The sequence below is a fragment of the Rhinatrema bivittatum genome, chromosome 1, assembly GCF_901001135.1.
Source record: "Rhinatrema bivittatum chromosome 1, aRhiBiv1.1, whole genome shotgun sequence".
Classification (NCBI taxonomy): Eukaryota; Metazoa; Chordata; class Amphibia; order Gymnophiona; family Rhinatrematidae; genus Rhinatrema; species Rhinatrema bivittatum.
The window spans coordinates 180,110,106-180,125,206 of record NC_042615.1 but is presented as its reverse complement, the minus strand read 5'-3'; the positions used below and the strand labels follow the sequence as shown (position 1 = coordinate 180,125,206).

Below are 15,101 nucleotides of genomic sequence, written 5' to 3'. Positions count from 1 at the left end.
TATGGGCCCAGCGGTGGAGTGCAGGGAGCAGGGGGAGCTGTAAGGAAAGTGGGTGCAGGGGCCCAGAGGTAGAAAGACACGAGAGCCGGGAGAAGTGGCGTTGGAGTAGTCGGAAAAGCTGGAGCTGCAACCGGATGGTACTTTAGCTGCACCAGAGCAAGTCCTCCTTAGCTGCACGGCCTATGAGGTGGAAAACCAAGGCAACACCGCTTTAACCAGTAACACTGCACTGCTTGGCTCCCATTCAGCCCTAACAAATTCCTCCACATCAGCCAGCCCGAAAACCGGAAAGGCTCCGCCTCGCCCTAACGTCATTGCGCGGTGGAACGAGCTGACGTGGGCATCCGTGTGCACGCGCGCGCGGGAGTGTGTGGGTGGACCGGCGGCGCGCGCCGGTGGGGCAGAGCGGAGGGGTGGGTTGCACGCGGGTTTCGGTGCCGGTCTAGTAACGGCAGCCGGGGGTCTCCTTCGCACGGTGCCTTTTCTCCCGCCGCCGAAGCAGGAAGAGAAGGGCGAGGGCAGGGAAGAAGCGATGGTGGTGCGGCGGCGGCGGCAGCGGGCGGCAGAGAGTGAGACCGGGACCGGGGCAGCGGCGGCGGCAGTTCCTCCATTTCCGCCGGGCGCTGAGTCGCCACCCTCCCGCGTCGCCGGTCAGCGGAGCCTCGGTCTGTGGGTTCTGCTGCTGCTGGGCGCCGCGCGGGGATGCGGGCTGGAGACAGTGGCAGGTCCTGGAGGCAGGAGGATGAGCTCCGCGCCGGGAACCCCCACGGTCATCACAGGTAAGAGAACGCCGGGGAGGGGGGAGGGTGTAGGGAACCTCTCTCGTCCGGGGCTCTCTCTGTGGCTGCCGGCCGGTGAAGCACTGCAGGTGAGAAGCGGACATTGCTCCATGCACACCGCGAGCTCGGCCCTCCCCCACGATCCCTTCCTCCCCATCTAACACCAGGGAGATCCCTGCGCTCTGTCCGATGCCGGAAAGAAATGTCGCGGCAGGAGGATGCTGAGTTGTACACAGAGAGGCCCTAGGAAAGGGGCGTCCTAGGAATCGGAGATGGATGAGTTGTAAAAGGAGTTGATTTACAGAGTTGGCAGGGATTCATCCCTAGGGCACATGGTAGACATTTTCAAAAAATATATCTACTGCTTAGAAACCCTTAATCTTGGGTATTATTATTATTTTTTTCGGCAAGTGCCCACCTGTCTCGGTGATTTTCATATCATTTGCAGGAAGACAGTAAGAAATTGCATCCAGAGAGCAAGAAGGTAGCCCATGAACTGCTTGTGCAGGGGACTGCCATGGGGCTGGTCAAAGTTGCCCGTGCAGAATTTAATGTGCCGTCAGTGGGTAATACTTGTCCCAAGTGCACCAGTGGAGGAAGATGGTAGCATCTTTTCATCATTTACTTTGTGACAGCAGTTGTAACCCAATGCCTCTCTCTCCCTCTCCCCTGACCCATGGCTGCATCTCACATCCTCACTTATAGTCCTCAGCCCATCTAATACACCTCCGTTCATATCTTGCCAGTCACCAAGTTCCTACTGCCCCTGTGCTCAATTCCCTGGTCAGTCTACAAGTCCAAAGTCCCCATTTGTCTCTCCTCTAACCCCCAAATCCCCTAGCCCCATTCTTCCTCTGCTTTACCTCCTAAATCCCCATTTTCCTGCTGCCCCCCCCCCCAAACACCACTTAATCCCTGAGTTCCAATCACTTCTGCTTTTCCACCCAATACAGTTTTTTTTCTATTATCTTCCCTCAGTCCTGTTTTTCCTCTGCTTTCCCCACTATAAATCAGTCATTTTTCTCCCCCACTTCCTGAGTACCCTTTCTCCCTCCCCCTTCCCAGGGAGTTCCAAACCTGTTTAGTGTTCTTGCTGATTTCTCCCCCTTTGACCAGCTACCTCTGGCTGGGCTGTTCCTCCTGCCCAGTGCCAGTGCCTTTAACCAGACATTCTACTTCTCCAGCCATTGCTGGCCTTTTCTGTTCCTCCTCCAGTGTTCAGTTCTGGCATCAGCTGTTTGATCTGTGTGGCAGGCTGTGTCTATGGAGTACCCTGCAGTTAAAACAGCTGACGTTTGAACCGTGTAGGTGCTGACTGCAGAAGCGGCATTCATCTGATTAAAGGCATTGGCACTGGGCAGGAGGAGCAGCAGCAATCTGAATGGATAGATATTGGGTTGAAGGGAGCATAGAGGATCCGTAAGAGGGCAAAGCTGTTCCCTTTTGGGCTATGTAGACTACCCCTTACATTTGGGGAGGCATTTCTGCCCCCAGACTCTGCATATGCTATGCCCAGACTTTGTTGGGCTGTGGTCACTGTGCCCCATCCTATTTTGTTGCCTAATGGCATTACCTTGACTTGGGCTGCCTTTTTCTGAGCTAAGTTTTCTGGAATGCTAGATAGCTGGCTCTAACCTTCTGCTTAGACCTGGTCTCATTGGTTCTCGACTAGCTGCTTCAGCTGCCTTAGATAATAACTTTTCTCTCAATGTTATACACCTATCGTGCAAAAAACCAGGAAGGAGACTTGAAATCCATTCCATCTGGGGGCAACTGTGAAAAACCACTTGCTCAGTTTCCTTATAACTTCCATAGAAAGAGGGGGAAATGACCTTGCAACCCTAGGTTATTGAATGCTTTTCATTTTTGTTCAACTTTATTATCTTAGATATTTATTTTGTAATTAATATACAGTATAAGTGGTGCATCAATTACAACAAGAAAAATTTATAATTATTTTTATTGTACATTGCCTTGATTTTTATGTAAGAGAGGTGATTAATCAAGCTGAAAAAACTAACTAAACAGTAGTATGGTTTTAAAAATCTGGCTGCCAGGAACATATCTCAGTGATATAAATGTTTTATTCTATATACTATATGGATTTTGTATGTAGTTTTCTTTTAATGTAACTTAGAGCAGATGGTTATTCTGTTGGAGTAAATGTTAATGAAAGCATCTATAAATTTTCTATTAATTTGTAGGTGTATATGTATCGATAAGTATAGTATTCCACAATCTTGACTGTTGGTGTGGTGTAGATAGAAGACTTACAGGCTTGAATGAGGGTTCTTTTCTGCATGTGTCTTGTACATAGTCCTTTTAGCTTATTCAGTCATTAAAGTTATTTGCTGTGTGCACAAAATGAATGGGAATACAAAAAGAAGCCCAGAGAATCAATTCAGGCAAAATTGATTACTGAACCCAAGTATTGCTTTGATTAATCATTGCTTTATTTCATAAAAAAAGTTACTTATTTTAATTAAGCAATAGTATCCACACTAATTTGTGAGATAAATAGTATTTGTGTGCAATTATTTGTTAGACTCATTAACCAGTTTTCTGCAGTGCCTCATGGCAGTGAAGAATAGGAGTAAAGCAAGTGATAAAATCATCATAATAAAATACATTGTGAAAATGTTCATATGACACTACAACACCAAAGCATAAAAAAAGAATGACAATATTCAGTACACACAGTATAATCAGCATATCTTAGTAAAACTTGGCTAAAAATCAAAGTGCCTAGTTTAAAATAGTATGAGAATTTAAATAGCAAACAAAACAAATAGCTTCTAAAACATGAATTTGCTACATGAATTTCGGTATATAAAAATGTTAAATAAATAAATAAATAAAACGACGATTGCCCGCTGGTTGAGAGAAGCAATTTCATCTGAAGGCCCATTCTATTCGCTCTCAAGCAGCTTCTACAGGAGTCGAATGCCAGTTGGTATCACCTCAGGAAATTTGCAGAGCTGCTACTGGAAGACGCTCCACACATTTGAACTATGTGAACTGTTAAATATTTATTACCATCCTCCTCGCTTAACTGCCCTTGCTCTTAGAACTTATGTTAACTGTTCATCGTTAATCTATGACCTCCTTTGTCTTTAAATCCTTAACCAAAGTTTTTCCGTTATTGTTCACATGTTATTTTATTAACTGTTCTCTGTTCCATGTAAAAGATACGCCTCTTTTTGGCTTGTCCTTTTTGTTACATGTAAACCGGTACGATGTGTAAACGGCTACCGGTATATAAAAATGTTGAAATAAATAAATAAAAATAAATAAAATCATAAAGTATGAGGGGAGTAAATATAATTTCTTTAAATTTTTTTGATCGCAATAGCACTCTTGGCTAGAGGTGCTTAAAACGGTCCTATGGCCTGTCAGGTTTTCAGGTTATATCCTATGTATCCTATATCCTATGCATGAGATTTGCATGCACTACTTCCTGTGTAGGAGGTGCTTAAATCGGTCTTACGGCTCCCCCCCTACACAGGAAATAGTGCATGCAAATCTCATACATATTTATTAGGGATATCCTGAAAACCCGACTGGCTGGGGGGGTGGGGAGAGCATATTAGAGAGAAATATGGCAGAAAAAGACTATACAACCCATTTATTTGATTTTTATTTGACTTATAGCTTGGACCCTCTAGTGTTCAGGGCAGGTTACAGTTAAAACAATTATAATAAAAACATAAAGACATACACACAACTGTTCAGTTCTACAATCCTTACCGCTCTCTCAGAGATCCTCTGTTCGTGTACTACTATGCTTTCTTGAATTTCGTTATTGTCCTCATCACTACTACCATCATTAGGAAGCTGCTCCATGCAACCACCACCCTTTCTGTGAATAACTAATTCACACATTTCTCAGATGCACTTACCATCTTTTTAGGACAACTTGGTTTTTCAGAACTGCTTTTAATTTTTAATTTCTGTGATTAGCAGTCAAAATAAATTTATACACAGCATCAAAACAGCTTAATTTCAACTTATTTTTACTTTAAACATCATCAATAAGATTCATCAAACTGTTACTGTCAATTTATGCCTGTCGAATCTGACTGTTGATTGGATAATGGTAATATTTCATTTTCTAATTTAAGATGAATCAATTACCTAGACAGTATTTTCTATATGTTATCAGATGTAATTCAGAGTTCAACTGTTTGTGGGATTGTGTACACATGAGGTCTATATTCAGTAAGCCAGTGAGTGGCAAAGTATCTGTGTTAAGTTAACCTATATAACCTTTACCAGATATTTAGCAGGACAAATATTCTGATTAAGTTATCTGGGTAACTTTCCTGCTCACCGGCTTACTGACTATCTTTAAAAAAAAAAACAAAACAAAAAAAAACCTAGCAGTGGCACTACCCCATCTCATCCCAACCTTATAAAGTATAGTACCAGCTGAACACCCCCCCCTCCCCATCCATCCTTGTAAAAACAATATAGTAGTTGGCCAAGGTGCTCACTCCCCCACTGCTAACTCCAAAAGTATCAATGTAAGCCTATTTGTATTTATTAAAATTTATTAATCGCTTAACACAAAATAGTTCTAAGCGATTAACAGTAAAACATACATAAAATTAAAATTAATGACAAAACATACAGAATAAAATGACATAAAAATAAATGAAGATCAACCAACACCAGCAAGAAATAAACATAAGCGTGATACGAAGGAGAGTTCTTCAAAAGGAGTCTGTGATTTGTAGGAATTGTCATATAGACAAACATCACCTTAACAAGCCACTGTCAACTCAGGCTAGCCATAGGCCTGCTGTAAAAGGAAGAGCTTCAGTTGAGATCTGAATTTTTTTTGTTATCTTCAACACGGAGATCATATGGTAATGAGTTCCATAGAGATGGAGCTGCTACTGAAAATGAGGTTTCTCTGGTTGAAGTCAGACGGGCAAGACGAATGGAAGGAATGTCTAATAATCCATGTTGAGATGATCTTGAGAGAGAAAGCTCTTTCCTTTTCCCACCAAATCCAACAGAGAAATGTGAAGGCAGCAAAGGGTCATATGGCCCATCTAGTCTGCCCATCCACCCAACTAATTTAGTTATACAATTTTTTTCACTCCCTTAGAGATTCCCCTGTATTTATCCCATGCTTTCTTGAATTCAGGTACTATTTTGTCTCCACCACCTCCACTGGGAGGCTGTTCATGCATCCACCACCCTCTCTGTAAAGAAATATTTCCTAAGATTACTCCTTTTCACCCTCATTGCATGATGACTTATTCTAGAGCCTCCTGTTTGTTAAAACAGGTTGTCTCCTGTATTTGAATGTCTGATATTTCCCCAATCTCCCCTTTCCTTTAGGGTATACATGTTTAGATCTTTGTCTGTCCCCATATACTATTTTAGTAGCCACCCTCTGGACTGATTCCAACTAGTTTATATCCTTTTGAAGAATCAGCCTCCAAAATTGTATACAATCTTCCAAACATGGTCTCGCCAGGGACCTATTTAGTGGCAATATCACTTCCCTTCCTTGTGGTTCTGCTTCACCAGTCCAGAATGCTTGGGTTTCTTTCTCTTTCAGCCGATAGAGACAGAGCATTAGATCCTTTTTTAAATGACATCACTACTATTATATATGCTATATGTGGAACTAGTTAAGCCAGTATTCTCTACTTTCAGCCGATTTATTTATTTATTTATATACCCCTTTTCAGCACTTCAAAGCAGATCAGGTACTGTAATATTTCCCTATCCCCGAAGGGTTTACAATCTTAAGTTTGTACCTGAGGCAATGGAGGGTTGATGGTGTAGAAGAATTTCTTATTTCAATAGACAGGCTTTGATTTTATATTTATGAGCGTCAAGAAATAGTAGCTTCAGCTCATGGGCCATGCTCCTGCCTGTGGATCAGTGAAGTGAGCCCTTGTATTATGCTGCGTATCTCACAGAGAATTTGATAGAGCTTTCTGATATAAATTCTAGCTTTTCACAGCAAGAAGAAACTCTGAGCTTTCCTAACTCTCTAAGTAAACAACTTTCTTCAGACTGAAAAAGAAACTTGCTTCAATTAAAAAAAAAAAAAAAAAAAAAAAAAAAAGAGTTGAATGAGCTATTTTCTAGAAAGCCAGAGCCAACCCTCTTTGTACCTCAAAACCTTACCCTTTAATGAAGATTACTTTAGCTCCTAGGAGGCTTGAAGTGTGTAGCGAGCAACTGCCTTTACAGCCACGATGTCTGAGAAATCTTGCCGTTTTGCAGCCTCCATGAGCAATTGCGCTGAAACAGACAACTGCTCACTCTACTTTATCTGTCACTGTGGCGATAAGGACTTGTGTGAGCATGTAGAAACAGTGCCTAGACCAAAGCAGAGTACAAAAAACACTGACGCCAGCATTAAAAGTCAGATTTCCACATATCTTACAAACAAGGGGGGACTCCGATATGGTGGTTGAAATGGCCATGGTTACCTTTGTGAAAACCGCTTGTTCTAATCAGCCCAGACTCACTTTCTTGAAAAAGAGTTTGCATCTGTTTTTCCAGGACCAAGCACTCATAGGGCAGTCAGTTTAGATACAATTTATCCTGTATCCTCTAGTTATTCATCTGAATTTTTCCAATTTCTACATTAGGCATTTGTTTTGAGGCATTTTGTAAAGGTTCTGTCCTCTCACTGTGGCAATCAAATATTTCAGATATTTTAGCTTTTATGCAAAGAGGATTAGACAAAGATTTAGTACCCAATTCGTAGAAGGTACAAGTAGCGGTAATAGCCTCTTTTAAAGGAAGAGTTAAAGGTCTCTCTGTGGCATCTCATCCTGATATTGCACAGTTGCTAAAAGCAATAAAGAAATACCCCTTTCTTTCAAAACGATACTACATTGTGATCTAAATTTAGTTCTTTAAGCATATGTAATAGTAGTTAGTATGTAAACAAAAAAAAAGAAGCAGAGGAGAGGTCCTAGTTCTTTGCCTCCATCAGCTGGAAGAGGGACAAATGCAAGCATTCTGGACAGGTATAGCAGACATGAAGAATTTAATTTTTTTTTCTGCTAACCATTCCTCTCCCTATGCATCCAAGCATCTTTTTGGCTTTTGCTTTTGCTTTATCCAACTGTTTGACCACTGTAAGATCATCAGATACAATCACTTTAAAGAATTTCACCCCCGATAATATCTTTCCCTTAGGTTTTTGCATCTTAAATGCATAACTCTGCAATTTTTAGCATTAAGTCTTATTTGCCAGACCCTAGATCATTCCTTGAGCTGTCTTCCCTGTTGCACATTTTGGTATCATTGGCAAAAAGACAAACCTTTCCTGACAATCCCTCCACAATATTGCTGATGAAAATGTTGAAAGGAACCTGCCCAAGGACCAATCTCTGAGGCACACTGTTAATAACACCCCTCTCCTCAGAATGATCTCCATTTACCACTACCCTTTGTCACATTCCACTCAACTAATTTCTAACTCACTTAAGTCACTCTAGGGTCTGTACCAAGAGCAGTCAATTTATTTAATGTCGCCTATGCAAAATCATGTCAAAGGCCTTCCTGAAATCCAAGTACATCACATCTGCTGCTCTCCCTTAATCCAGCTCTCTGATCTGTTCTAAAACAGTTACACATGAAGGTGTTGCATGTGATGGACTGTGGAGTTTAATTTTATCTTTCAAAGGCTGTTTTTGTTTTTTTTCAAGAACTTTTTTATGAGGAAATTGGAATCACTAAGAGTGCTCAGCCAGTAATGATTGAAACACCATATTCATAAGGCTGTGTTGATTCATTGCAAGTGATTGCGAACTGGCATTATTCAACACTTATTTTTTAAGGCCAGAAGTTGAAATTGTTATGTTCCCCGTTTTGTGTGCATGCATTTTTGAACACAAGTATTTATTATAGTGACTGCTGATTTATGCTACTGTATCTCTCTATAGTTAACCCATCTTGGGGGGGACTCCAACCAATTCATGAATAGAAGGGGACTGTGGCTCAAAAGGTTTGCTCCAGCCTGGTTTATTGTGTTGCACAGTTTTGCGGCATTAATAAATGTGCTGATACTGTTTTCCACTGGTTGCCTATGTTTGAAAGATTACAGCTTTTCTTCTCCTTTTTGACTGATAGATTTAAGCTAGCATGCCTTTTTTGGCCTAGCTTGTGTTCTGACTAGGATAGTATTTGTGTTGGGAGAAATAGGGAAGGGGCAAGGGATTTGAAATGTTTGTGGCTTAATTTGCGTTCAACTCAGAAACATTGGCTTTATGTATATGATTTAAGTGTGGTCAGAGAAAAGCATAAGAACATAAGAAATTGCCATGCTGGGTCAGACCAAGGGTCCATCAAACCCAGCATCCTGTTTCCAACAGAGGCCAAACCTGGCAATTATCCAAACACTAAGAAGATCACATGCTACTGATGCAATTAATAGCAGTGGCTATTCCCTAAGTATTAATGTATTTATTTATTTTATTTATTTATATTCTTTTTTATACCGAAGTATAGCTGAATGCCTTCACTCCGGTTTACAATTAATTAATTAAAATTAATTAAAAGTAAACTTGATTAATAGCCATTAATGGACTTCTCCTCCAAGAACGTATCCAAACCTTTTTTGAACCCAGCTACACTAACTGCACTAACCAAATCCTCTGGCAACAAATTCCAGAGCTTTATTGTGCGTTGAGGGAAAAATAATTTTCTCCGATTAGTCTTAAATGTGCTACTTGCTAACTTCATAGAATGCCCCCTAGTCCTTCTATTATTCGAAAGTGTAAATAACCGATTCACATCTACTCTTTCAAGACCTCTCGTGATCTTAAAGCAGATCTGATTTGTATAACTGAGAATTGGATTAATAATAAGCAGGCATTAGCTATTTCATAAAGCTGTCCAGCGGGGTATATTATTCTGCAGAATATGCTGGGTAAATGGGGAGGTGGGGTGGCTATTATTTTTAGGATGTTAAATGGCTATCATGTTCTGTGGGCTGAAAGTGTGTTGTTGAAACTGGATTTTAAGATTCCTGTTATGTCCCTGTGGTATTGTTCACCAGGTATAGCTGTGGAAACATTGAAACAGGTTGCAGAAGCTATAATGGCACAATCTTTTAAGCACTCTTACCTTGTGGTTATGAAGGATTTCCATTTGCATATTGATTTTAGATTTGTGTGCAAAGGCTACCAGTTTTTTGTCAATGCTAGCGGTAAGTGATTTGGTACAGATAGTCAAAGGTCCAGCACATGAAAAGGGACATACTCTGGATTTGATTTTTGTGTCCAGATTAGTTCAGGAAGATGGGAAATTGAAGATTTCTGGAACAGAGCATTCCTCCTGGCTGGAACATTATGTAGTGTATTTTGGTTTTAAATATATGAGGTTACTCACCCTTTGGAACATAGAAGGGATTTGTGAAATTGATCAGAATCAATATGGGGAGGTTTTGGAGACTTTGGTAGAAAGGTTTTTTGAAAATACGGAAGGGGTAAATACTGAATGTTTAGTTGAAGAATGATATAATATGATTAATCAGTGTTTGGAACTGATAAAAAAGCCTAACAAATGGTGGCATTGCATTGGTTTATGAGGGATTTAGCAGAGAGTAATGGAGGGCTTCGCCAACTAGAACGTTGGTGGAGAAAATCCGGATGCTGTGGCGTAAGGCTGCCACTCAGTACTTAGACTGAGGAATTGACACTATTATGCAGGAGTTAAACTAAAAGCAGGTGATAATCCAAGAGTTGTATTTGCTGGGAGGTAAGATAGATGTCCCTGGGAAATTTCAGAATTTACCAGATAGCAAGATCTTAACCTCTCTTTCTATTAAAAGGTGAGTCAGTTGATTGGGAGGAAAGAAAGCATGGGGGGTGTCAGAAGAAAGGGGGAGGATGATGAGTGAGGGAAGTCAGGGTATGTTATAGTTTGAACTACTTTCCTTATTTGTGCTTAAGCAATATTTGAAACAGGTTAAGCTTTTTTTTTTCTTTAAGATTAGACCCCCTCCCCCTCATATTTAATTTGGCTGTTTCCTGATGAAGTCCTTTTGGCTTTGTTGAATTTGGAAATTCCTCTTCATGTCAAGGGGAAGTGCTATTTTGAAGATGGCTGTAATCACCCCAGTTTTGATGCATCCCCATGAAAGCATAGAAATGATGGCAGAAAAGGACCAGTAGTTCATCCGGTCTGCCCAGCAAGCTTCCCATGATAGCATCTGCCGTGCAGGTTACCCCCATGTATCAGTCAGTTTTGTTTGGCGTGGACCTGGTGGCCTCTAGTAATGACCGTCTAGTTTCATATTTACCATTTGTTGCTAAATTAACTGAAAAGGTGGTGACTAAGCAGATCTCAACCTTCTGTTAAGCTTTTGAGAAGCTGGATGTAGTGCAAGGGGCTTTTCTCCCTGGGTACAGTACTATTACGGTGGCATTATTAGATGAAGTGCTGTCTGTCTTGGATGGGGGGGGGGGGGGGTTTGCTGCCTCATTTTATTGGATTTATCGAGCTGCTTGATTTGGTGGACCACTCTGTTTTGCTTGATAGATGTATGGAGCTGGGACTTAGAGGGCAGGTGCTAAAATGGCTATCTTCCTTTCTACAAGGAAGAGTTCAAATGGTGGTGGCTTTTCTAAAGATGTTTTGCAGGGGTCATCCCTGTCCCCATTGCATTTTAATATTTTCAGTACCGCTGGGGGATCTCATTTGGTCTTTCAGCATAGATATAAGCGACTAAATCTGAATGCCTCCTCGGGTAAAGATCCTGAAGATATCCTTGTATTAATAGTTCCCTTCGGAATGTATGTGCTTGGTTAAAGCAGAATGGTTTGGTTCTGAATATCTACAAAATGGAGCTACTATTTTTTGGGATCGGGTCCATATCAGCAACCATTTTTATTTAATGATCAGTTGTTGGTACTGGCACAGGAAGTGAAATTATTGGGGGTTAGGCTGGATCCTCACTTAATTTTGGTCAGACAAATCTCTACTCTGGTAGAGAGAGCATTCTTGGGTTTAAAATTGGTGAGGCAGTTGAAACCTTTTTTGAATATGGATGCTTTGAAGGAGGTCACTTATGCCTTAGCTATGTTTGAGTATCGTAACTCCCTGTATCTGGGGCTGCTAGGTAAAACTTTATGTAGATTGCAGAATATACAGAATGCTGCGGCAGGGCTATGCATGGGAAGTGCCTTTGCTATTACATTTATAATGGATTCCAGTGTCCTTACGTTGAAAGTTTTTAAATATTTGATATTGGTATTCAAACTTCAAAGAGGTAATTGCTCCTCCTGCGCACAACACATTTGAAAGATAAGATAGGCTGGTATAAGAGTAGAGGGGCCATCTGTTACAGCTTCCAGCAGCGAAAGCCTTTCATCATGTGTGGCTCTAAAATAGAGCTTTCTCAGCTGCCTTGCCTTGGTTATTGAATTCTCTTCCATCTTTACTAAGGAAGGGCTTAAATCATGGTTTAATGACGACTAAGAGCGACTGAGAATGATGGAGATGGAACAGGGTACAAGCTACTTCAGAGCTTCCCAAATCTATCCTGGGGACCCCACAGCCATTTGGGTTTTCAGGGTATCCACAGCAAACAGGCATGAGATACATTTGCTTATACTAAGTCTCTATGATATGCAAATTTATCCCATGCCTATTCATTGTGGATTCATTTATCTATTTATTGATTTATAAATGAATCATCTACCAGTTATATGTAAGGGCTCCGCCCAAAAGTTCTTGTTTGTTGTAAACCGATGCGATGTGCGAACGGCTATCGGTATAGAAGAGACTTTAAATAAATAAATAAAATAAATAAATACATTGTGGATATCCTGAAAACCTGACTGGATGTGGGTTCCCCAGGACAGGTTTGGGGAGCCCTGAGCTATTTAGTTCTTGGTAGGGTGAGTTGCATTGTTTGATATGTTTTTTATGCTTTAGTTTTACTTGTTTTGTTTATTTTTATTTACTATTGTTTTTTATTGTATATGAGTTCTTTTGTATATCATTTTGCTGATTTTTTCTGGAAAGCGATTCATAAATGGAATAAAATAAAATGAAATTTATATCCAGAAGTGTTTGAAAGTACAAGCATTTTTAAAGTGTAATATTAAACTGATTGATGAAGGTTTCATTTCTAATGCACTGAAATGTAGTAGTCATCTTATAGCAGAAACCTGTATAACTTAATCTAATACAGCAGTATTACCCAAAAATCCCCTTTCAAGCCATTTCTCTTTTTTTTTTTTTTTTTTTGTAATGTTTTGTAATACTATTTTATGAGCATGATAGTACCACAGTAACTGCCATCTCTTTGGTACCTTCTTTGGTGTCGTCCTGTAAGATGGAGTGGACTATCTGAGGATGAAGCCTACTGTTTTTTTGGCACTGTCACCAATGCATATGAAGTGCAGATGGGCTTTTTTTTTCACTGTCCTGCCTTTCTGCTTTCAGAAGAGAGGAATAAAGAACATAGTGATGACAAACACCACAGTGTGCTATTAGTATGTCATGTTGCCTCCTTTTACCATTTTAATTATTTTAATTTTACTCTTTAAATCAAATTCCAACACACATTTGTGGCAATCTTGCAGTAGTTTGCACTATTGGTACTGCAGCTGATCATGTTATTGTAGATGTTTTGTCATAGTTGTGAAATTTTCAGAAAGGTACAGAGTAGATTTACTTCAAGGAGCAAAGAGAAAACCATGATTTAAATCATGGGTTTAAATCAAATTTCCACTGCTCCTTCACATATTTCTTAAAAAATGGTACAAATTTGATTGCTAAAACATATTGGGAATTTACTTGTTACAGAGAGAATGATGCACTGCAAAGTGAATTCTTTAACTTATTAAGCATTTGAGCCATATTGTTCTTCAGAAGTATCGACATCTTCACCCACAGCGCTTTCTCCCATAAAGCAGTTTTTATTATGATCAATTTTCCTAGTTTCTTGTGATAACTGCAAGAAGGGCTACAAAAACATGCTTTTTTGGATTGCTTTTTCTCCATGGATTTGGTGTGTGAGACCAGGGACCAGGTCATAAAAATATAGCAACCACTGCTGGTCTGTCCCCTCCCCTCCCTTCCTCACCCAAACGTACTGATCCCAGGTTCTTGATGCAGTGTTTGAATAATAGCAATGTGGCGCCCTGAACTGCTTCCTCTTCCTGCGCAGTCCAAGGACTGAACTGCGCTTTTAAATTGTGCTACACTATGGCAGTCCTTTGGTTCACAACCCTATACACTGACTCTGGGCTGCCTAGGAAGAGGAGGCAGTCTGGGTCACCTTGCTGTTGCAGCCAGAATGCTGAATCAAAAACCTGAGATTTGCATGCATGGGTGAGGAGGGGGAGAAGGCTTCTGTCTGGGTGGTAGTAAGTGGGGAGAAGGGACCCGGGGCTGAAAATTAAGGAGGGGTTTTGGGTGGGAGGAGACGGATTAATAAGGGAGTCAGAAGGGGTGTGGAATGTGTGAGTCAGGGAGCTAGAGGTGGCATGGGCTGAGTATGAGAGTTTGTGGGAGGATGGGGACAGGGGGGTGTTTGTGGAATAAGGGGATTAGAGGTAGGGTGTGTGAGAAAAGGAATCTCCTAGAGGAAGGATGTGAGTGGATCAGTCCTCTCTCCCTCCTCTGATTCAGGATCCCCCTATTTTTCTTCCATTTCCTTTTCTCTCCCCCTTCCTCACATTTTCTCTCTGCCCCTCCCCATGAGATTCCTTCTCTGTGGCTCTGAGATCCCATTCTCTGTCTAGATTGATGCAGGGGTGGGGGGCAAGAGTGTATATGGGAGGGTAGGGAGGAATTTAGGGGATCAGAGAGGATGTGGGAGGGGGAATGAAAGGGGATCAGAGTAGCTGTGGCATGTGAGTGATGGAATTTGGAGGGTGCGAGAGTGAGGGAATTGAGCAATGAGGTGTGAGTGAGGTGATTGTTGGACTGTGTGTGGAGAGTCAGGTAGAAGATTGGAGAGAGAGAGGATCAGAGACAAGGGAGTGGTGTGTAGATTGTTCCTCTCCTGATGCCGGATTCTCCCTTTCTCTTCCTTTTGAGCCTCTGTTCTCTTTCATTGATTCTCTATCCCTCCTGCCTGACATCCCTTCATTTTACTCCTCTGAGATCTCCTCCTTCATCCCCAATGTCAATCATTAAGAGACTTTTTCCTATAATAACCAAATAATCTGGACACAGAAATGTCAGAAAATGACTATTTCTATAAAGCTAGAACAAAAATTAATTTTAAATATGAAAAATATGCAAAATATGCCAATTTGTCAGATAATTGCCGCAGAATTTTGGCAACTCTGCTGCAGGAGACTGGGGCACTGATTATATTTC

At 41.0% G+C, this 15,101-nt stretch overlaps 1 protein-coding gene across 1 annotated transcript in view; it reads left to right on the top strand.

Moving 5' to 3' along the window:
* The first annotated feature begins 290 nt into the window (after positions 1-290).
* The window catches only part of STIM2 (stromal interaction molecule 2), a 288,103-nt gene continuing 273,292 nt past the window's right edge, over positions 291-15,101 (top strand). The window contains exon 1 of the mRNA XM_029589743.1: positions 291-779. Coding sequence (XP_029445603.1) covers positions 533-779 — 247 coding nt within the window. The 5' untranslated portion in view covers positions 291-532. The remainder of the gene's footprint in view (positions 780-15,101) is intronic.